The sequence below is a fragment of the Mastomys coucha genome, unplaced genomic scaffold (genome assembly GCF_008632895.1).
Source record: "Mastomys coucha isolate ucsf_1 unplaced genomic scaffold, UCSF_Mcou_1 pScaffold4, whole genome shotgun sequence".
NCBI classification, from domain to species: Eukaryota; Metazoa; Chordata; class Mammalia; order Rodentia; family Muridae; genus Mastomys; species Mastomys coucha.
Window position 1 is genome coordinate 34,764,960 of NW_022196910.1, and position 23,700 is coordinate 34,788,659.

General features: G+C 36.0%; 1 protein-coding gene across 1 annotated transcript in view; it reads right to left on the reverse strand.

The window, feature by feature from the left end:
- Ptprq (protein tyrosine phosphatase receptor type Q) overlaps nucleotides 1–23,700 on the reverse strand; it is a 190,831-nt gene that overhangs the window by 100,384 nt on the left and 66,747 nt on the right. The window contains exons 18-25 of the mRNA XM_031349633.1: nucleotides 23,218–23,378; nucleotides 22,408–22,553; nucleotides 15,867–16,035; nucleotides 13,536–13,829; nucleotides 13,029–13,304; nucleotides 12,513–12,664; nucleotides 8,915–9,056; nucleotides 5,515–5,784 (exon numbers count right to left, since the gene is read on the reverse strand). Of these exons, the coding sequence (XP_031205493.1) occupies nucleotides 5,515–5,784; nucleotides 8,915–9,056; nucleotides 12,513–12,664; nucleotides 13,029–13,304; nucleotides 13,536–13,829; nucleotides 15,867–16,035; nucleotides 22,408–22,553; nucleotides 23,218–23,378 (1,610 nt within the window). The remainder of the gene's footprint in view (nucleotides 1–5,514; nucleotides 5,785–8,914; nucleotides 9,057–12,512; nucleotides 12,665–13,028; nucleotides 13,305–13,535; nucleotides 13,830–15,866; nucleotides 16,036–22,407; nucleotides 22,554–23,217; nucleotides 23,379–23,700) is intronic.

Below are 23,700 nucleotides of genomic sequence, written 5' to 3' on the forward strand. Positions count from 1 at the left end.
GTAAGTTCCATGCTAATAAGTAGCCCTGCCTCATAAGTCAAACTGGGCTCACCTGAGGAAGACAGGGAGGGAGGGAAAGAGAGATCCCTGGAAAGAATGTATGTCAGGGTCTAACTTCAAGCAGTATAAGAGTGAGCCAAGTTTGATTTCTTCTTGTGTCAGGAATAACAGCAGAGTCTGGGACTCAGAGCTAGCTGTACACTGTGACTAATTTCCTACCATAAATTAAAAGCTTGCAACAGCTATAAAACTGCTTCCATCTGAACAATGAGTTCCTAGTACTTACGAACATCTCATCAGCAAGCAGTTCATGTGAATCCTGATAAAAAAAAAATTAGATACCCAAGGAGGACGGTAATCATAAATATAATTACATACTAGATTCAACATCTAATTTCAAAGATAAAAAATACTTTTGAAGCAGAAATTAATATTTCATCTGAATGACTCTTCTTAATTACAAGAAGTTTTACATTTGACTAGGAGAAAAAAGTTCTATTCTTGCCTGATAGGTATGGTACGTGGAAACAACATACAGCAGTGGAGGAAAAGTTACCAGAACAATGCAAACCATTTCTTTCTCGTACAATCACGAGAGTGCCTGAATGTCAAATTCCTTCAGCCAAAATTTTTGAGCAAATAAAACCAAAATGCCATGGTCTCAGTAAAGAGCAAAGGGCAGAATTAAGTGTATTATTAACAATGTTATGTGTTTGAATGAGCAAACCGGGTGCTTATATAAAAATTCTGACTCTGAAAATATGGAGCAAGGTTTCATGGTTATTCATTCTGACCCAGGGGTCAGAAGAGCAAACTCCCATAATGGAAGCACAAGAAAACAACCAAGATGCCAATGACCAACTACATCTTTATATCCTACCCTCTAGTTAGACTTCCAAACCAGAATTAAGATCTATTCAAAGTCTTGAATAAATTATTGTGACAAAGATCTGGACTCTGAAGTAAGATAGCTATATATATAATAGCTGTACATCTAATGTACACTGAGTTTTGGCTATACCTCTGCTTTATTAACTGAATATTTGTTTTGTTTTCTTGAATGCCTTTAATTCAGAACACAACTATACATAATATAAAAACAGGCATTCTATCTAGCTTTTGAGAGTCTAAACTTCTCGTTTATTTTAAAATTATTATCCTTCCTTCCTTATTATCTCATTCTCTGAGAGTCGACTCTAGCCTAGACTGTTTATGACTTTTTTTAACCTGCTGTTTCCTGATAAAGACCACCTATATGGACACGAGTATATTTTTCTTCCAGCAATAATCTTCTTTCCTCCCTCTGAGAAAATTTTTGTCACTACCTTATTGGTACCTGTATGAAGCTGTTCATCTGTTTTCATATATACACGAATACCCTAGTCCACTACTGCAACAAATTTAACATGGTGGAAATTCCTGTGGTATGTTCAGATGTATGGAGTCATATACTTTATCACTTGAGGTTTTGATAGAACAAGATTAGCCTATAGTCCAGGAGTCTGGAACACCAAAGCTTGGTATGTTAATAAAAGCTTTACCAAAAAACCCACATTTGAGCTGAACTTTACTGGTCTGTAGTAGGTGCTTAACTAATGTTTTCTAAAATGACTAGATGAAGTCTATTGTATGAAATAAAATAAGTTTTATTTATTTCCCCATTGACTATATGGGAAGAGATGCTGAAGGTATGTAAGAACATAGAACTAAAGAAAGACAAATTCTAACTGGTGATAAGTTACACATAATAATATAAAATATCTTGGTGTGACTTTAACCAAGCAAGTAAAAGATCTGTTCAACAATAACTTTAAGTCTCTGAAGAAAGAAATTAAAGAAGATCTCAGAAAATGGAAAGGTCTCCAATGCTCATGCATTCGCAGGGTTAACATAGTAAAAATGGCCAGCTTACCAAAAGCAATCTAGAGGTTCAATGCAAAGTCCATCAAAATTCCAACTCAATTCTTCACAGAGATAGAAAAGGCAATTTCAAAATTCATTTAGAACAACAAAAAACCCAGGATAGCAAAAATTATTCTCAACAATAAGAAAACTTCTGGAGGAATCACATATCTGATCTCAAGCTTTACTAAAGAGCAATAGTGATAAAAACTGAGTTGTATTGGTACAGAGACAGGCAGGTAGGTCAATGGAACAGAACTGAAAAACCCAGAATTAAACCCACACACCTATGGTCACTTGATCTTAAACAAAGAAGCCAAAACCATCCAGTTGGAAAAAAGATAGCATACTCAACAAATGGTGCTGGCTCAAGTGTCGGTCAGCATGTAGAAGAATGCAACTTGATCAATTCTTATCTCCTTGTACAAAGCTGAAGTCCAAGTGGATCAAGCCACTTACACATAAAACCAGATCCGCTGAATCTAATAGAAGAGAAAGTGGGAAAGAGCCTCTAACACATGAGCACAGGGGAAATTTTCTTGAACAGAACACCAATGCCCCAGTTTCTAAGATCAATTATAGACAAATGAGATCTCATAAAATTGAAGGCAAAGGACACTGTCAATAGGACAAAATGCCAACCTGCAGATTGGGAAAAGATCTTTACCAATCCCACATCCGACAGAGGGCTAATATCAAAAATATACAAAGATCTCAAGAAGTTAGACTCCAGAGAACCAAATAACTCTATTAAAAATGTAGTGCAGAGCTAAACAAAGAATTCTAAAGTGAGGAATCTTGAATGGACAAGAAGCTCCTAAAGAAATGTTCAATATCCTCAGTCATCAGGGAAATGCAAATCAAAAGTACCCTGAGATTCCCTGAGAGTCCACCTCACACCAGTCAGAATGGTATGGAACCTAAAGAGCAAGAGATGCCATTTCAATGCAGCCATTCTAACCTGCAAAGGAAAGATATTGAAGGAAGGTGAGTTGAAAATTGAATAGAAATTGCATGCCATGTGTGTTCTTTTGTGATTGGGTTACCTCACTCAGGATGATAGTCTCCAGATCCATCCATTTCCCTAAGAATTTCATATATTCATTGTTTTTAATAGCTGAATTGTACTCCATTGTGTAGATGTACCACATTTTCTGTATCCATTCCTCTGTTGAGGGATATCACAAAAGAACACACATGGCATGCACCATCTGATAAGTGGGTATTAGCCCAGAATCTCAGAAAACCCAAAATACAACCCACAAACCACAAGAAACTCAAGAAGAAGGAAGACCAAAGTGTGGAAGCTTTGTTCCTTCTTAGAAGGGAGAACAAAATATCCATGGAAGGAGTTGTAGAGACTAACTATGAAGCAGAGACTGAAAGAAGGACAATCCAGAGACTGTTCCACCTGGGATTCCTTTCCATACTCAGTCTTCAAACCCAGATACTATTGTGGATGTCAGCAAGTGCTGGCTGACAGGAGCCTGATATAGCTGTCTTCTGAGAGGCTCTGACAGTGCCCGACTAATACAGAAGTAGAGACACAACCATCCATTGGACTGAGCATAGGGTCCCCAATGAAGGAGCTGGAGAAAGGACCCAAGGAGCTGAAGGGTTTGCAGTCCCTTAGGACGAACAACAGCACGAACTAACTAGTTCCCTCAGAGCTCCCAGGTACTAAACCATCAACCAATGAGCACACATGGTGGGACTCATGACTCCAGCAGCATATGTATAACAGAAGATGGCCTAGTCGGTCATCAATGGGAAGAGAGGTCCTTGGTCCTGTGAAGGTTTATGCCCCAGTGTCGGGGAATGCCAGGGCCAGAAACTGGGAGAGGGTGGGTTGGTGAGTTGGATGGGGGAGGAAACAGGGTTTGTTTTTTGTTTTTGTTTTTTATATTTTTTCAGAACGGTAAGCAGGAGAGGAGATATCATTTGAAACATAAATAAAGAAAATATCTAATAAAAAATTAAAAAATAAAAAAAAATTAAAAAAAAGAAAATTGAATAGGTACTGACACCAGAGAAGAATGAGGGCCTTTCAAAGTTCTGAGGTTTGGATCCTTAAGGATAGAAAAATGAAGCTGAACTAGGTGATGTGGTAATCACTGGTGTAGGAGTTCATAAGGAGTTTCCATGATGAAGTGCATGTGAAGTAGTAAATGGTTATGAAGAATCACCACAGCTTTCATTAGAGCCGACAACCAGAGAAGTACTGTTACAAAGAATGAGTCCCACTCTTTATTTATGTAACAGGTAGATTATGGGAAGAAGGTAGAAAGACAAATCTTACAACATGGGAAATCACTGCTGAGACACTGTGACAGGACAGTTTTGTCTTGTAGACAAGAGTGGGGTAACATTTTTCTTTTACTTAGATAATCTGAAAGGCAGATCTGAGTGCTTAGAAAAGGAAGTGGATCCACACAAACCTGGTACTACAAGCCTTTCGAGTCTGCAGAGGCATCAAGAATATCAAGAAAAAAATTACCAAGAAGATATATACAGGAAAGTTTGTATGTTAATTCCTTCATTTAAGTAATGACAAAACACACTCAATATGTTAGTGGGCTTTATATTTGCACAATTGTCTGTTTCCTCCTTTCAATCTCCAATCAAGGTGAAGAAGGTTAAATGTGCATTCAATTGGTACTGAGAAATCACAAAGGTAGGCTAAGAAAACATATGCTGTGTTTTTTAACAATACTTTTACATTTTCACATAAATCTGCTTTTATATCTTCATAAAAACGGCTGGGAAGGTGGCCAAGTATGAAATATACTTGTCATTCAAGATAAAGGATACAAGTTTAGATCCACAGAACCTATATCAATGCTGGTTGAGCATGGTGGCCTACCTGTAATTCTAGAGTTTGGAAGGAGGAGGAGGACATGGAATCCCTAGAGCATGCTGATTAGTTACAGCGGCCACACTAAAGAGCTCTGTGTTCAACTGAGAGATGATGACTCAATACAGAAGGTGTATAGGGATCAAGCAAGAGTTTCAATATCAGCTTCAGATGTCCATATGCACACACAAGTTTACATGTACGTGTATGAACTCACACATTCATCCCAGACGTACAAACACACATAAACATCGATAGGCACACCTAACACATAGACATATTAATAAAAATAAGTGTCCTGCATATACTGTTGGCAAATGTATGGTATTATTGATGAATGGCTAAATTTTTCAAATCAGTGACCTATATCATACTATTTCATAGTATTTCCTGTTAGATCTATCAGGATAGTTACTTGTTTAAGGTTTCTAGTTTCATACCAATAAACTGTTCAGGTTAATTACCCATTTTATACTTGTTACCTGTTTCAGCTTAACTGTTTTAGGTTAGCTACCCTTTTTATATAAGTTACTTATTTAGAACTAATAATGTCTCATACTACCAGTGGTTATCTATTCCATGTAATAGATCACTCCACACTAGTTACCTGTTTACCTGCTAGTCATCTACTTCAGATTAGTTAATTGTTTGTGTTTAGCTGCTCTTTTCATATGGCTATTAGTTACCCACTATAGCCTAGTTAATTATTTGACGCCAGTTACTTGCTTCATGTTAGTTAAATGCTCCACACCTGTTACCTGTCTCAGGGAGTGTGCTGACATTACATCTGCTTTCATTGCCTTCACCAGCTGAGGTTGACGCTCTTACTTCAAAGATGTATGATGTATTGGCAAGAAGTTTTGTGAACGTATACATGGAGTATCTGGGAGAGACTTTCGTAGAATTCCCTTCAACTGTTATCATATACCGAATAATTATTCCATTTGCTCTTCTCGGTGGGTCCCACACCACTGATACTGACTGCCAGTCACGTGCTACACATGCTAAATTCTGTACAGCATCTGGAACTTGAGCAGAAAACATTTGCTCAAAGTTAAAATTTATACACACATAGTAAATTATTCAACTATGCAGGCAAGAGATAAGATGAGATTTTATGAACAAAGAAAAACTACAAATCTAGTATGTCAACTTTTCCAAAGTATAGGCAATAAGTTCTTAACATAAATGACTGATGGACCATGTTCTCTACTATATTGCTAATGCTTACAATATTTAGCATTTAGTGGAACGCTTTCCCTGGTTCAACCATCCTACACATTCTCATAAAACACATTGGCCTCAAACCTAGGCAATCACAGATGCCAGCTTTCTTTCTTTTTTAAAAAATTTTTTCTTTACTTTTTTTATTGGAATATTTTATTCATTTTCATTTCAAATGTTATCCCTTTTCTGGTTTCCCCTCCAGAAAGCCCCTATCCCATCCTCCCTTCCCCTGCTTCTATGAGGGTGCTCACCCATCCACCCACCCACCTCTGCCTCCCTGCCTTCACATTCCCCTACACTGAGGCATCTAGCCTTCTCAGGGCCAAGGCCCTCTCCTCCCATTGATGCCAACAAGGCCATCCTCTACTACATATGTGGCTGTGGCCATGGGTCCCTCCATATGTACTCTTTGGTTGGTGATTTAGTTTCTGGAAGCTCTTGGGGGTCTGGTTGGTTGATGCTGTTGTTCTTCCTATGGGTTGCAAACCCCTTCAGCTTCTTCAGTCCTTTCTCTAACTTCTCCATTGGGGACTCCATGCTCAGTCCAATGGTTGGCTTTGAGTATCCACCTCTATATTTGTAAGGCTCTGACAGAACCTTTCAGGAGACAGCTATATCAGGCTCCTGTCAGCAAGCACTTCTTGGCATCTGCAATAGTTTCTGGGCTTGTTGTCTGTACATGGGATGGATCCCTATGTGGGGCAGTCTCTCAAAACAACCCTGAAATTCCACCTCACACTAATTAGAATGGCTAAGATAAAAAAAAAAAAACTCCACTATGTTCATAGCAGCCTTATTTATAATAACCAGAAGCTGGAAACAATCCAGATGTCCTTCAACAGAGGAATGGATACAGATGCCAGCTTTCTTAATCATGACTGTAAAACCTTCTCAATAATTATTACTGAACATTTTGCAACAAAAATGGCCAACCATCATTCCAGGCCCAGCAGTATTAGAAAGCAAAACAGATATGTTTTATTGGAGTTCTTTGAAAGAACATGGACTATTTTAGAAGCTGTTGGAAGGATTGCTTAAAGGCTCTCAGGTTTTCTACTAGAACATCGCTCAATCTGCTTGATAATAACTTCTGTCCTCTGAGGTCCATTCTACATAGTTGACATGAATGAAGAGCACTATGCCATCCATGAACATGATTATATGTCATAGACACTGGCCACTTTCCAAGGCAATACCCAATAATGTCCCTTAGTTTTAATGTTAGTAGCATAACTTCATTGGTATGGTAAAAGGAGGATGGTATGAAAAAACAACCATCTGGTTAATTCACAGATTACAAACTATTCACAGCAGAACAAAGAGAAGCTCCTATAATGCAAATATAATTTAAAGAAGATTCAAAAAATCTGTAGCTTTTCAACAATCTTTCCCTGGACCTACGTGTATCTCTCTCTTATCAACCTTTCTTCTGTAGGATGAATACATAAATGCAGAAAGACAATACTAAGATGTGTCTGACATATGCAAATCAAAGGTTTAGGAAATGTCTACTTAACTGAGTCTATGAATCCTCCAAACAAATAATAAAACAATATATTAACATGAAAATTTTCTAATACTTTTCTAGCCCAAACATTATATTTTATGGTATAACTTTATGTTATTGCTAGAAATATTAGTTTATGGAGTAGTTTGTGTATGATAATCCTCAACTTTTATTAATTTTGTATGAATAATATCAAATATTTTATAGGTTCAAATCTTTAGATATTTTCCTTCACAATGATGCATACTCCCTCTAGTCACCACTATCACTCCTATCAACAACAAAGATGGTGTTCCAGTTGAGTTGGTTACTAAGTTTTGAAGGCACATTCTACCTATTCTGCTTAGATCATGGCTCCTTCTTGCAATGAAGGGCATATTTATAATAATATTCACACAGAATTTACTGCATGTAAAATGCTCTAATAAGTAAAATCCAATGGATCTTTTCAGATATTTTAGACCATTCCTGCAACAGATGTAGCTAATGTGTGTTTTTCAGTTGAAGGTAGAAAGCTCAGAGGAGTACTGAGTCCTTGTCAAGGTTATACAACCTCCAAGCTATGGAGCTCAGATTCTAATTCAGACACTGATTGCACAGCTTGAACCTTATCCACTATAATACTAGGGATTTGACTTGTCTGTGGGCATGCTGGGAAAGAGAATCTCAAGGGTCTGTAAGTTCATGGGAAAATTACTGACTTAGCATCATTAGCATCCAGTCTCAGTGTGGATTTTCATTAGTAAAAGTATATTCAGAGCTGCTGTGAACTGATAAGAAAAGGAAATTTTCAGCCATTCACTAATCAATGTTAAAAAAATAAAAAAGGAAGAGGAATATCTTTAAATATATGACCTAGTTAGTAAAACAAAAGGGGCATGTTTAACCTGCCATTAAGTAATTCATAAATAAGAACTATTCATGGTCTACATGAAGACTAGTTGTGGCCCACACAATTATGCTGCAGTAGTTCGGTTGTTGCGAAAGCAACTAGCCAGTAGCCTTATTAGTACTTCATGTTACAAGGGGATTCTTTGAAGTAGAAGAGGCAACACTGACTCCTGCTTCTCAAATCTTCCAGCTCACCTTCCTGAAGAATCAAAAAATCATTGTCACAATTCATGAAAATTTTAATGATTGCATTGAAAGTGACCTATAGGGCATTTCCTTCTCTTTGAAGCACCACAAAAATGAAGTCCAACCTTGAAACTTCCTTAAAAAACTAGCCTTTAACTTTGTCCTCAGTTCTAAAGGAAATGTTGTACTTAAATATATATGATTTTGGATATATACCAGCCTAACCTTCAACACTGGAATTCAATTTCCCTTTGAGCAAATGCTAGTGGCATTTTAGTAAATGGAGAGGGACAGTGAAAGTCTAAAATATGAGAGCAAACATCACAGAGGCAGAAATTGTGACTAACCAGACTCCTGGGTTGTAAATTTCACCACATTACTGAACTGATTGCCATTTCCAACTTTGGTAAATGCAGACACACTAATCGAATAAGTGCTCACAGGCTCCAGTCCAGCAAGTTTGACATCAGTCTGAAAACCTGAAATATTCTGAGAAGGAAAAAAATCCTTAGTCACAAGGCATGTCCAAATACTTGTTTGTAGTTAACAGGTACATTGGAATATCCTGCATACACTCCTTTTACATTTAACCTAGGAGTTCATGACTATGTATAATTAAAATAATTATTAACATTTTATACTTGTGGATATGATGAGTTTATGATACAAGGAAGAACTAGGTATCAAAACTAAGAAATATAAGAAATAAGAAAAATAAGAAAGAATATGCTTTCTTTTAGACAAATTTCCCATCAATAATAAGAAATTTTATGTGAAAATATATCCTAATGAAAGTGAGAGGTCAAGTTAACAGACTCACTCATGTGGAGGCTGTAACAGCCATGGACTTATATGGAAATCAAAGGTCATCTTGTGAGAGTTCTCCCTCTCCTTTTACCAACTGGTTTTGGGAATTGGATTCACATGATCAGGCTTGGCAGCAAGAACTTTTACTAGCTGAGCCACTGAGCCATCCAAAGTCCTAGGTTACCCACACTGATATTAACTCTCAAGTCCAATTTTAAAATCATCTCCATGGAAAGCAGGTATATTTAGGGATATATACTTATATACACAGGCAGATATGCATGCACTAACAATTAATGAGAAAGGAATTTATGAATTTGGAAGAGAGCAGAAGGCTGTATTAGAGGGTTTGGAGGAAGGAACAGGCAGGTAGAAATGTAATTATAATCTCAAATTTATTTTTAAAAAGAAAATAATCTCTAGGAAGTGGCTAAATCTAGCAGGACATGTTCTCCCACCTCTTCATATTTCACACTTACTATTTATAAATCGTGTTGACAGATGATCTGTAGATTATAAAAACTAAGACCATAGTAAACCATGGTCCTTGTCAGCAAGAAAACTTTTTATTAAATACTAAATGTCTAAAAAGTGTGTTTCTAATAAGAAATTAGGCACAATACAAATTCATTTTGATATTGATTCAGAAGAACTAGTGGGCAGAGAAATGGATGAACTTGAGAGCTCGATTATTCAATGTAATAAATTAGTTTATTGGCTGTTGGATACATTTACACAAAAGAAAGTCTTTTAAAAGCTTTTTACTGAATAAGTGGCTTCTTGCAGCATATCAGAGTGATCCAATTTTTCAACTGATGTCAATGTCCCAGTGTAGGCTGATGAGGTTTTAGTGACACTGGGGTGGCTCTAATGCTATTCTGTCTCCACAAGGCCACAGGCCATTGAGGACAGAAAAAGAATGAAACAACAGGACAAAAGAATGAAATGGAACATAAAGTGGTCCTGGCAGGGAAAGTTGATAGAACCATAAACACAGTATCAGGGAAAACAGTCGACAAGGTAAAAATACTTAGGGATGGGGGAGTGATTTGAGAGCAGATTGAAAGGAACTTGAAGGAAAATATATTCATCTAAAAAGATTGGAAAATAATGGCAAGCAGAAGTAATCAAATATAGTAGATTTTAAAGATTAAAACCACTTGCTCAATACAAGTACTGGTTTGAGGCCATATGTAATAGAAGACTACCTTGTCTGGCCTCAGTGGGAGCGAATGCCCCGGTTCAGGGGACAGGGAACACCCTCTCAGAGGAAAGGGGGGGAGGGAGAAGGGAGGAGAGGGGAGAACTCTGGGAGGGAGTGGGAGCAACATTTGGGATGTAAATAAATAAAATGATTAATAGGAAAAAAACCCTACTTGCTCTAAAACTATGTACTTAATATTTTCTGGCATAAAATTGTCAATTTGGTACTAATGAAATATTAATGGAAAACATAACAGAAAAAAAGAATGTTTAAAGATGTTGAAATCATATTCAGGCAAAAGTATATTGCTCTTTCATGCTCAAAGCTACCATGACATTAGAGGAAATTTTTTTCTTTTCTTAATCTGTGCAATAACTGCTAATGAGTTTATGCCTGCAATTATTCAATGTGTTTTATATGGATTTACCCTGATTACTGATGAGTTTATTATATGCCTGGAACTATTCAAAGTGTTTTATATAAATTTACCCTTATAATCTTCATTAATATATGAAGATTTTTATTCTAATTCTTCATTTGAAGGAAATAATCTTAAGAGGATAAGAAACTTCTAGAAAGCATCAGTGTAAATCTCCATGGAAAGATTCAAACCAGGTCATTTGATGTCACCCTTCACTTTACTGTTCTGTTTAAAGTTTTTATATTAAAGATCATCATTCTATGAAAATTAGGTCATATACATATATATGTATATATATATATATGTATATATATACTGTAATGTACACATATATACTCTAATGAACATACAAAGTAATCTTAAGGGTGAGATTACTCCAAGAAACTTATTTCTCTTCTATGAATATTTTCTACAGCCTATACAGGCAATCCAAAAGATATGAGGAAACTGAGCTTTGAATAGATAATAAGGGGCTACATGCTTTTGGATTAATACAGGCTTTACAGTTCTGGAAACTGGTCCACATTTAGGAAGTTACATAATATATAACCTTTCAGAGAGTAAAATACTATATTAAGTTCCAGGAAGGGAGACATTGTTCCTGGTGACAGTGATAAGTAAATGAGCTATAATTGTTGTTCTTGATATTCTGTTCTTCACTTTGTAAGCTACACATTCTAGAATGCTGATATACCTTAAAAATAAATTACAAAGTCTACAATGTTTAATATTTACTATGTATTTTTGCATTCTTCTTGCAAATAAAATATCCCAGAACTTCATTTGATATCATAAAGGAAAAATAACTTTCTTTAAAAAATACTAATTGTAACATAGTTTGGCAAATGCTAGTACTCATGGGTCTAAATTTCAGATACCCTGTTCTATTGGATCGTTGCATGATAACACTGACTCTACATCCTAAAGAAAGAAAAAAAGAAAAAAAGAAAAGAAAAATGGAAGAAAAAAGAAATACTGAGGATTACAAATCGATGAAAACAAAAAGATAGAGAATAAAAATTTGTTATAGAATACCAGGTGGTATAGTAAGACACACAATCTAGAAAGATTACCACAAGAGCAGTGTAAATATTTTTATGACAAAGTTAAAAAGATTCATTTGATACTTATTTTTTTCAATAAAAGAAGCATATAATGTAGTAGGTTTTAAATAACCCTCACAACAAGCCAAACAGTGCAATTAGTTTGTAAAATATTCTTGAAGTACTCAGTTTTTATATCGGACAAAAGCCTCCGTATATTTTCCAGGAACATCCCATATTTCAGGAAAATGGATTTTAAAATAAATATTATCATGGTTCAGTTAATTATTGTGGAGCTTGGGGTCAAATCCAGAGCTTTGTATACAAGAGGCAGATACCCCATCACTGAGCTATTTCTCTAAAAGCCCCCCTTGATTAAATCGGCAAGTCATTTTTTTCCTGCAGCTCAAAACATTTTAATTCAGTTTCCGAGTCTCTGAAATAAATATATGCTGTTATAACCAACCTACCTTATAAAATACAGTATCAGTCTCATGCTCATGAATTTTAAAACTATACACTTTAACAATACCGCCAGGAAGAGGACTTGGGCTCCATGTCAGCCATACAAAATCTGAAGTATAGTTGATTAAAGTCAAATTCTGGGGAGGTGCTAAAGGCGCTGCGGGAGAAACATATTATAAAACTTGTGTTCATAAAATGGGTAGCACAGAAATACTATCTTGATTCTAGTTGCTCCAAGAAACTAATTCAGAAAGAATTAAAAAAAAAAAAAATACATGGTAATTCTTACTGCCCTGATATCTACAACTCGATGTTTCAAAATAGCTTTAAACAGAACAGGTCATTCTGAAGCTTGAACTGGAGAAAAAGGAGAAGGAAAAAGATCAGCAAAGCAGGCGAATGACTGTAAGTTGGCTACAAACAGAAGATCTAACGGTCTTGACTGTGCAGGCTCTTCCTCAGATACAAAGAGCACAGGCTGAAGAGAGAAGTCACTGGAAGCAGCATATGTTCTGGCTTACCTGACTCATCTGTGTAAAAGAAAAGAATGCTGGAAGGACCGAGTCCTTTCAGAGTTCTTGCAGCAGCAAAAAAACTATATAAAGTAAATGGCGAGAGTTCTTCCAGGACTATCTGGTTACCGGAAGTGACGAAAGTGTGGTTGGCATGGGGTCCTTGTAAAGTTAAATGGTAACTTAGTATTGCACCGTTTGGCTTTAATGGGGGATCCCACGATAAGAGAATGGAGGTAGAAGAAAGATTTTTAAAAATGTTGATTATTGGTGGAGTGTCTGGAACTATAAAAGAAAAACAGAATGTTAATGAGACAAAACAATTTCATTAGTAAAGACATTTCGAATATAATTGGACTTAATTTTATAAGTAGGCTGTTTTAAGTCACTTAGAACTTACCATGTCTATTGAAAAGATAATTACTTGAGAAAATAATTATAAGTACTGTTTTTCTAAAAGCAATATAAACAAAGAGAAATAATAATTTCCATAAGCAATGGCGGGGTCTTTCCTACCGTCTTCTTCAGTTTTGATGTGTAGCTGGGCAGTATAGGTCTCGGAGAATCCCTTTTCTGTTGATGGAGTGATTTCAAATATGTAGTCAGTATATTTTTCCAGATTATCAAAATATATGCTGTTTTCATGTGTAATCAGAGGTGGTCTCATGTGCCGCGGGGGACTCCGCTGTAAATTCAGTGAAACATAGTAGAAGACGAGGCCATTTGGTTGAGTTGGTGGCGTCCAGCTCACATTTATTGCAGTTGATGAAATGGACTCAAAAGTCAGGTTTCCAACACGACCTTCGGGTACTGAGGTAGGTAGCGATCAGAACACAAAAGTCGCCAGTTATCCCAGCTATTCTAGTTTACAAATTTAATGTAATTACTAAAACACTATCACTATCTCTTACTGGTATGTTATTTAAATGAAGATAAATACATATCCATATGAGTATAAAATCATTCCAAATAATTTTCATTCTTAACACATGCAAGAATTGTTACTATTATGTTCTCCTGACTTTCCTTTCTTAGCATACAGAGATCACACATGTTTACATGCAACACATATTTCTAAATAGAATCAATAGTTTAGTAATTATCTAAATAATGTGTTTACTTTCCTCATTCCAAAGATTATCTTTATTGAATATGTAGAGAATGATGCTCAGAGTACATAAGAGACCTGTTCAAAGTCATGTTTGTAGTAAGAATATTTAATGCTAAGCTTTTCTGATTTCCAGTAACTAGATGTCTCTAGCCAACAAAACACCAACCCACATTTGTAATTTAAGAAATTATTCCACTTATGAAATTTTAATTTTCAGAGATCTAACTAGGCTGGATATAAAATTGAAAGTCCCCAAAGATGCAATGAAAAGTAAATCGTTATTGCTTATGGCGCTTCAATTATAATTGGTAAACTATTATGGGTTGTAACAGTCTTTGGGGAGATCTATAATTAAAGAGTGTCTAAAATGATATTGACCACATTATGCTAAAAGTTTTTGTTATAGATTCATCAACTGTGTAGTTTCACATGATAATTATATTCTGTGGGTGATCCTGTCCACTATTCGTTATTTTTGCGAAGAATAAGCAGGTTTTTTCATGTATATATTGGTAAATTAATGAGTTTTCAAACAGTAAATATTGAGATTTAATTCAGTAGAATCTAAGTCACGGTCATTTCTCAATAAGATGGCTCAGTAGTTAAGAGTACTTGCTGTTCTTCCAGAGGACCTGAGTTCAGTTCCCCCAAACCATATGATGGCTCACAAACTTCTGTAACTCCAGTTGTGGGGAACAGGGGTTCCATGTCCTTTCTTGGCCTCAACTCCAATCACCCAGTGCACTCACATACATGCAGGCAAAACCCCCATACACAAAAGAAATAAATCTTTAATATTAAACAAAGGAGAAGCAGAAGCATCCACTTTCCATTGCATTCTGAAAACTGAAACTGAAGTAAACAAAAAATTATATCAAACATTTAAATAGATATCATAGATTTGTGAATGTTCAGCATGAACAGGATTCTGAAGAAGCTGTCTATAAAAAATTCTTTTAATTAAAACAGATATTTTGTTATGTTTGACACACACACAATTAAAAATTCATTCACAAGTTCCTGTATGTATTTGAAGTCAGAAAAGAAAATTAGATGCTGGAGTTTCATTTAAAGCAACTTCAGAAACAAATGAGCAGGCATATGACACAGGTCATCCAGGCTTGCCGGAGTATTGTTTCCTGTCCATGCTAGATGACTGTAACATCTCTTGGAGCAGCAGAATCAGTAAGATTTTAATGAATAGGTAATACAAAAGCCAGTGTTGAGCCTGTCTATTATTTAACAATTTTTTTTTTTTTTTACCAAGGACAAGCAAAGTATTCTCTTATCATGCTTGTATTAGCCAATTTATGACTTTCTTGTTTAAATGTTACTATAAGATATGGTGGACAGAAAACGTGGTACTTCTTCTATAGGATGCTGTAACAGAATAGAAGGATGAATTGAGTTTTAGTGTACTTTAGATGTGAAGTCATAGAAAAAGCTCTGGACTTCAAAGTGCGTATAAGAACCCTCTAGTGGAGAACTCTCAGCTCACAGCAGAGTGTTAGTATCTATCATCGTCAGCCCTGTGAAAATAATATTATAGTGGGAAAAAGAGGAATAAACTGAAATAGTTGTAAGACTTTAAAACACATTTAAGCTCCTAGGAGAAGTAGTTAAATATGTCAAACTGATTTCAATATCAGTGCAAACAAATAGAGAAAAGTTCCTGACATAACTATCAGATTTTAATTTTTTTCTGATTAAAGATAAAGACATGTTCATTTACATACTGTCTTGGTCTGTGTAGACATGAATTATGTCACTGCTTTTATTCCCATTTCCAACTGAAGTACTTGCTGTTAGCCAAAATGTATAGTAGCTAAATATTGCCAGTTTATATATCCTTACAGACACTGTCGCATTGCCAGACTCCTTGGTTACTTCAAGAAGTGTAAAATTCTGAAAGATAAACATATTATTACAACAATTCAGAGTGTTTTAGTATGCACAGATGTTGCAAAAATAGTTATTGACCAGAAACTGCTATAATTTTAATATTTTAATTCTTAGGAGAAACAACATAAAGTGATGTTATCATAAAAAATAAACTGGAATTATATGTGTTCTAAAAGTGGAATAGATGGTCACAGTTTTTCTTACCAGATCAATACATAAAATATTAAAGAGAAAAAGTCCTGAGCTTTGCACAGCAGAAAATCTCAAATGACCAAGAGAGAACTCCATGGCTATGCTGACTGAGCCTGAATTTCCCTTTGAAATTTTCAGATATTTCTATGAAGTGTTGGATATATTCCAACATTTTGAAAAAAAATTAAAACAGCTTTACACTTTCTTCTTCTCATTAATAATTATAAAAGTGAGGAAGTATTTGCCTTATCTACAAATTCAAGCCATTACTATTATTCATCTCCAGTGGCTCTTTATAGTGAAAAAAAATCAGTTACTGCCCTTTTTTTGTTTTTGTTTTTGGTTTTTTTTGGTTTTTTTTTTCAAGACAGGGTTTCTCTGTGTAGACCAGGCTGGCCTCGAACTCAGAAATCCACCTGCCTCTTCCTCCAAAGTACAAGGATTAAAGGCATGTGCCACTACTACCCAGCTTGAGTTACTACACTCTTACAAACAGAATAAGACTCCTTTTTTTTTTCAGGATTTAAAGAATTTGTGTCAGGGTTTCCTTTCTGGACAATTAAAAACAATTAAAATCACACTCACACACACACATACACACACACACACACACTTCAAACAAAAAGTATTTGAAAATAAGGAGAAATAATTTTAAATAAAAACATAGTTAGCTAAGAATGACATGCAGCTGACTATGACTATTTTGTGGGCTCTTCTTTCTTCCACCCTTCTCCACCCCTATTTTTCCTTTATTTCCCCCTCCCAAGACTACATAAGAGAAAAAAAAGAAAGAAAGGAATAGAAAGAGGTCACTGAATAAAGTCAAGGGGCCGAAGTGGGGCCACAATATCATTAGTTCCTGCTGATTAGGGAAGTCAGTTCCTTGGAACAAGTTTGATTTTTACCATCAGGTTACCTACTTACTTCTTGTTTCTTCTTTGCTCATGACTACTTAACAAACCATGATCAATAGCAACCAACAACAACCAATAACCACACCACACCCCACCTCTCAGGCTCCCTAGCATTTTATATACCTTCTGATAAGGTCCCCAAAATTTCAAATGTCACACAATTGTCATACAATCACAGAAACTATCTGCAGCTTGCAAAAATCAAGCCCCTGCCAGAGCCTGAGGCAAACCTCAGTATACAGCTGTGGACAATCTAAACCAGACCAACATCCCACACCTGGGATTAAAACAAAATCACATTCTTATAGTATTTCTTTGTTTTTAAAAGAAACCAAAACTCCAAGATTCTCACCACATTGATGCATCTACTAATGTCAACACTTGGAAGATTGAATAAAGGGGAAGTTCCTAGTTCAAGGTCAGTCTCCACTACATAGTGACTTTCAAGAAGCCTGAACTACATGAAACCTTGTCTCAATACTTTTATAAGAATGTTTCTGTACAATGAGAAAAATGCACCATATGATGTGTACAAATCACTTTAAATCTTATATGCATGACTGGACCAATATCTAATCTCAAAGAATCTCACCCTTTAACAATAAAATAGGAATAACTATCCCCACTTTATAGAGAGTTATTGAGGGTTAGTCTTCAACGATACACAAAAATTAATACTGTGCTTAACCACAATAAAAGCAAGAATAATTTGTTTAAATAATTAACATAGGATACTCTACTTGATTAAGTTTATACTCAAGATGATTCTACAATTTGTCAATTTAAAGTTCAGTACATTTTTGTGGGATTTTTTAAAAAAATATCTGTCAGTACAATCAAAGATTTGCTTTAATTTTGTGGTGTCTTTTTTGAGAATAGACTTGTTAAAGCCATATAACAATTTCTCAGAAAATGTGATATATGAGCTTGGATACCTTCCAATACCTCAACTTTACAGATAGAATAGCTGACTTATAGAAGCACCACTTACAAGTATTAATTACTAGAAGATTATTTGAATGGATTTTAGAGGGTTTTTGGGAATAGAATTTATTCTAATTGTCTAAAATCATCACAAATAAGTAATTATTTTGAATCACCAAAAGATCATTCCTGTTGGGCATATGACTTAGCATGCAACGACATGAGACAAAGTCATAAAACTCTAGACTCTATCCAGGGGAATGTTCCATTTATTTTCTCACCTCACATTTTTATTTTTGGCTTATGATGTCTTTTGGCTCCAATTATCTAATAAAACCCTAATACCTCATTCATGGAAACATGGCCAAAAGGCACCTTATAGATGCTTTCATATTTTATTATCAGGAAAACGTATTTTAGCACTTTGAAATACATATGCATTTTGTCAGTCATATTTTAAAAACCTGACACGTTAGCGGGAACTGAATAAGAGGTAATTTCCCATACTAAACACATTATGTGATGACTGAAGGAATTGAGGAGGATGATTGAACAGTAGAAATGTGCTTAAAGTCCTCAAGAAAGCACAGAAAGCAGCTTCAATCCATGCTCAAATGCTTCTGAATTCTAAGTACTGAAAATTCTGGTCCATGGCAACAATTTTATGTGCTTTCAATTAAAATATTATTGATCATCAAACATATGCATAAAACCATTCTGGGAACATAGAATGTAAATGTTATATGTCCCACTTTTTCAAGATGTTCGCTATAACAGAAGGATCCTAAGACTTGGATCAGATGTCTAGAATAGGAGGCAAATAAAACATGCTAAGTGTGGGGGTGTTTTCATAAAGTCCCATGGGGAGGAGAAAGTGGAAGATAAAAGACATAGACATAATCTGCTACATAATTTTCCACTCCAAGTATTTTTTATACCAACTTAAAAAACAACAGATCGAGAAGATATGCTACTTTGAACATTAGTTTTAGGAGGGCACTAAAGCCCGAGGGAATGTCAACCAACATGAGTCTGTACTTCTGAAATGTTTTAACATCATTAGCCTGGGCCCTCCTGCAGCTGTCTCGCTTAAAAGCATTCTTAAGATTACTTAAGAGGAGATAACTTGTTCTAAGACAGATGAGTTGAAAATGGGATCATGCCAAATACTCAGGTATGAACACATAAATTTAGAAGACCATGCTGACATAGGTAGATGTTCAAACAGGAGGTGCAGTTATAGACAGTGAGAACCAAACTGTAATTGTACCCCAGTGGCAAGTAAATTGGATGGAAGCAAAACCATTGCTTAGATTTCAAACTACATGATTTTGGAATGCTTTTTTTAAAAAGTGGATATAAATGGAAGATCTTCAAGTTGAACGTCTTTCATAGTAAAGAGAAATAATGTTAAGTCTATGAGGGACTCGGTGGTAAGAAATAGTTGCCTTGCTTCTTATCAGCTTTCAAAAAGAGACAGAAGATCTGCTTGAGGTACAGAGAAAAGACAGACCTTTCTTTTGGTCTTCGTTCTTAAGGTATTTGTTTAGAACATGTCTGACTGTAATTACATGTATATCTGTATTTAAATATCTTTTATAAAGTAGTCTTCTTATTAGCTGCAAAGTTATATCATTCCACTTAGAGGACAGAACGGACCTGGTCTCTGGACATTGGGTTCTGATGCCTTTGGCTGAGATGGTTTCCAAAGCTCTGCACTTGTCGAGTTCCTCAGTAGCCCATACTCAGCTACAGATGGACTCAGCAAGGCATACTATAGCCTAGTCTTAGAGACAGTCAATCAGAAGTCCTGATTCTGATTAAGCTAAACTTCCTAAACAACAAATGGAACGGGGCCATTCCAAAGTATCTCCCATCTTCTTTTAATTAGGATGACACCCAGAAATAAGAATTGACAGTCACAACCGATTCAGTAAGGCATTTTGTAAATTACAGAATTTTCTTTAAATTCCTATTTCCCAGATGATATTTCAACTCCCTGTCTTTGACTAGATCACACTTCTCTTCTTTTCTTTTTTATATATTAAAATCTGAAAAAAAATAATCTAGAGAAATAATATAACAATTTTGGGCAAAATTGAAAACATCATTCTAATTTAAATTAGTCTTGGCTTTTTCATTACTTTTATGTTCATATCCCAGATAATTCCTCTTTACAAACTACAGTCCCATGACCTACATATTGCAGACTAATAATGATATGCTCACTGGTCTTTTTTATATCTGGTGATAAGCATTAATAAAGGCATTGTGACTATAAAAACTCTCGCCTCAAAAATAAAAATATTTCAGTTGAAGAAAAAATACTATATTCTAAATATTTGTCTTTATAACCACCAATATAAATGAATGTAGTCCTGAGCCCTCTTCAGTGTAACCTCACTTTCAACAGATACCCTTACAGAAAAGCACAAACAACCGAAATGCACACCCAATGGATATATCAAAATGAGTGAAGATTTTAAGAGCTAGAGAATCACAAAAGTTGGCTATAAGATTGTGTCTCTTAGTAATGTAAGAGGATATATTCTCATAGTCTCCTCCACATGACTGCCCAAATGTGAGCTGAACAAGGAAAATATCCACAAGCATGCCAAAGTGGATCAGGAAAGTCTGTAAGGCCCCAGCCCTACGTAGAGAATGACAGGAAACTAAGCAATGCAGAACATGGGAGAGATAGTCTTCTCTAGGGAAGAACATACCAATTAGTTATCCAAATCAAGTAATCAGCCCTGAAAATATACATACAAGTAACATTATACAGACTGAGCCAATTACGCTTATGTATTAGGAGTATATACATATAACTCAGATAGATAGATAGATAGATAGATAGATAGATAGATAGATAGATAGATAGATAGATAGATAGATAGATAGGTAGGTAGGTAGGTAGGTAGGTAGGTAGGTAGGTAGGTAGGTAGGTAGGTAGGTAGGTAGATAATAGATAGACAGGTAGACAGAGTAATGAAAAATAGAGCTCATGGATTTTAAAGATAGTAAGGAAAAATATATGGGAGGCTGTGGGACCATGAAAGGCAGCCTGTTTTCTGGTTGAGCCAGATTTAAACCCCGGAGACCCAGCAGATAACTCTGAAAGGGATGGAAGACCTATTTGCCATGCTTCCAGACACTAGGCTCCTGACACAAGGCCCAAGTTCCATAATTCTGTGGCCATCGGTCATGTAGGGCCACGCCCCAAGTTCCTGGTATTCTGTCTGGACTCCACTTCCACAGTTACCTGGCAACAGCCAGGTAAGCTAAGCCCAAAGAGGGGCTGCTTGCCCCCTCCTCCTTCTCTTGCTCTTACTCGCTTATTCTTGCCACTCGCTCCCTTGCTCCCCCCTCCTCATTCTCTCCCCAACCTCTGTCTCTAGACATGACCCTGGCCAGCCTCTACTTCCCTACTTTCTCTCACTTTTTGCCTTTCTACAACAAACGCCTTAAAACCATGGACTGCCTCTTCTAGTTGGGACCTGGTAGGGGAGGCCTCTCAGTGCTTCCAGCCATGATTTTCACCAAGACAAGCCCCTTGCCCCCTAAGCCAAAGACTCTCCTCCCCGAGGAACCATCCGAGTGCTCTTCTCATGCCCTTTTCCCTTCGGCTGGGGCCAGAGCCCACCCACGGGCCCCCACTCTGTTCTCAGCTCTTCTGCAATGTCCTGCAGCATCTGCAGTGTTCAAGAGTAAGAACCTTCCATCACAGCCTCTGTGCAGGCCCTGGGACCCTGAGCACGACTCCAGCAGCGGGGTCCTGCAGCTTCTCACAACCAACGCCTGCCTGGTGGCAACATGGGGTATGCAGTTAAACTTCCTGCATCCTGCCTCGCCCAGAAGCCCGAGGCCTGGGCTGGATGCGGGACCCCATTCTAACCCAGAGGAGGCTTTGGAAAGAAGAAAGGAAAGGAGAAAATGATGGGATTATAATTTCAAAAACTAAAGAAAAAAACATTAAAATATGCAAGAATGTTTAACCACTGAAACCATTCATGTTGTATACAAACAAAAAAGTGGTTTTTCAGCTAAGAAATAGATCAGAGTAAATGAAACCATTGTTATTTAAAGAGAAAAGTTATTGCAGAAAATAGAATTGAATTTTCTTTATGTGGGGCTGCTAAGAGGCATAAAAGACAGACAGACAGACTGACAGACAGACAGACAAAGACAGAATGATCAGGCAGAAATTTTAAGAGTACCTGACATTTCATTATTATTTGATATATCCATGAGACTTTTATAAAATATATCTATGCACAATTATCAATACAGATAGTCCACAATATTAACAATGTTAAGGTCATGAAAAGAAATCCACAGCTCTTACCTGTACAAAAGTACCTGAAGTATTTTGGTAATAAACAGAATAATATTGTATGATTCCATTAGGTTTTACAGGAGGAGTCCAAGAGAGAATTATTGATGAAGAACTGAGGTTCACATAATGGACATCTTTGGGAGGATCACTAGGCTCTATAAAACAAGCAATTTAGAAACTTTTCAGTCATGGCCAGAAATTAAGTTGAAGTGTCTAAGTTTTTTTGAGCAGTTGATAAATTGAAAATGGTTATAATCTTTTAAAAAAAAAAATCCTTAAATTAGGAATACTATGTGAGTGTCAGAAATGAAATCATAGCATACACCAGTATTTTCTTCTACTCTTTTACCATATGATAGTTACGGAGAGTAGGTTCCTGCTTGTAAAGGCTCTAAAAGATAACCACTGTCCATGATTGGCAGATAGCATCCTAGCCAATTGTTACTATAGAGCACATGACTATGAAATTATACTTTATTAGACAGTATTGAAATAATAAAAGCTAAGAGCAAAGAAAGTCAATGTCACGTACTTTATTTTGCTACATTTGCTACAGGTAAAGTGTTGATCATGTGTTAATTCATCCGTGGGTGCTTACTCCTCATAAAAACCCTGTCACGTCATATACTGTTTACTTTTTAACAAATGAAAACTTGAAGAATAGACAGATTACTTCCATCTCCCAACAGCACACACATAAGAAATAGACACAATTTTGCATCCAGCTAAGGATGGGCTTTAGACTTAATAATACATTTTGATATATGATGAGTTTTGAGCTGAATATTCTTCAAATTGATTGAGACTCTAAGAACTCACCTCCTTCTGGTGTTCGAAAGTTAATGATGCTGCTTCTTGTTTTCCCATCACCAAATCTAGTGCTAGCTGTTACGTAGGCACTATAGTCAACGTTATAGTCTAAGTCGGACAACTCATGTGATGCTCCAGTTACATTAATAGTTTTTAATGATGACTTATCCCTAAGAGAGACAGAAAGAAAGTAAAACTGTCATTCAGAATAAATGTTACTGCATACATTTGAGGATTAGTACATCAAAAATATGGAGGACTACAGCAAAAATACAGTTTTTTCTTGGCTTGATAAAGTGGCCACTTATTCTGAAATTTTGAAAATAGTAAATTTCCAGCTACTTCAAATAAATTAACTTCATTAGATTTCAAGTATATTTAGTAATTGAATCAAATGTATACAATGACAAGTACCTTGAACCAATTTTAGTGGCTCTTGGGATAGCTCAACTTTATTCGATTGAGGAGCACCTAGGAAAAGTCTATTTCTGG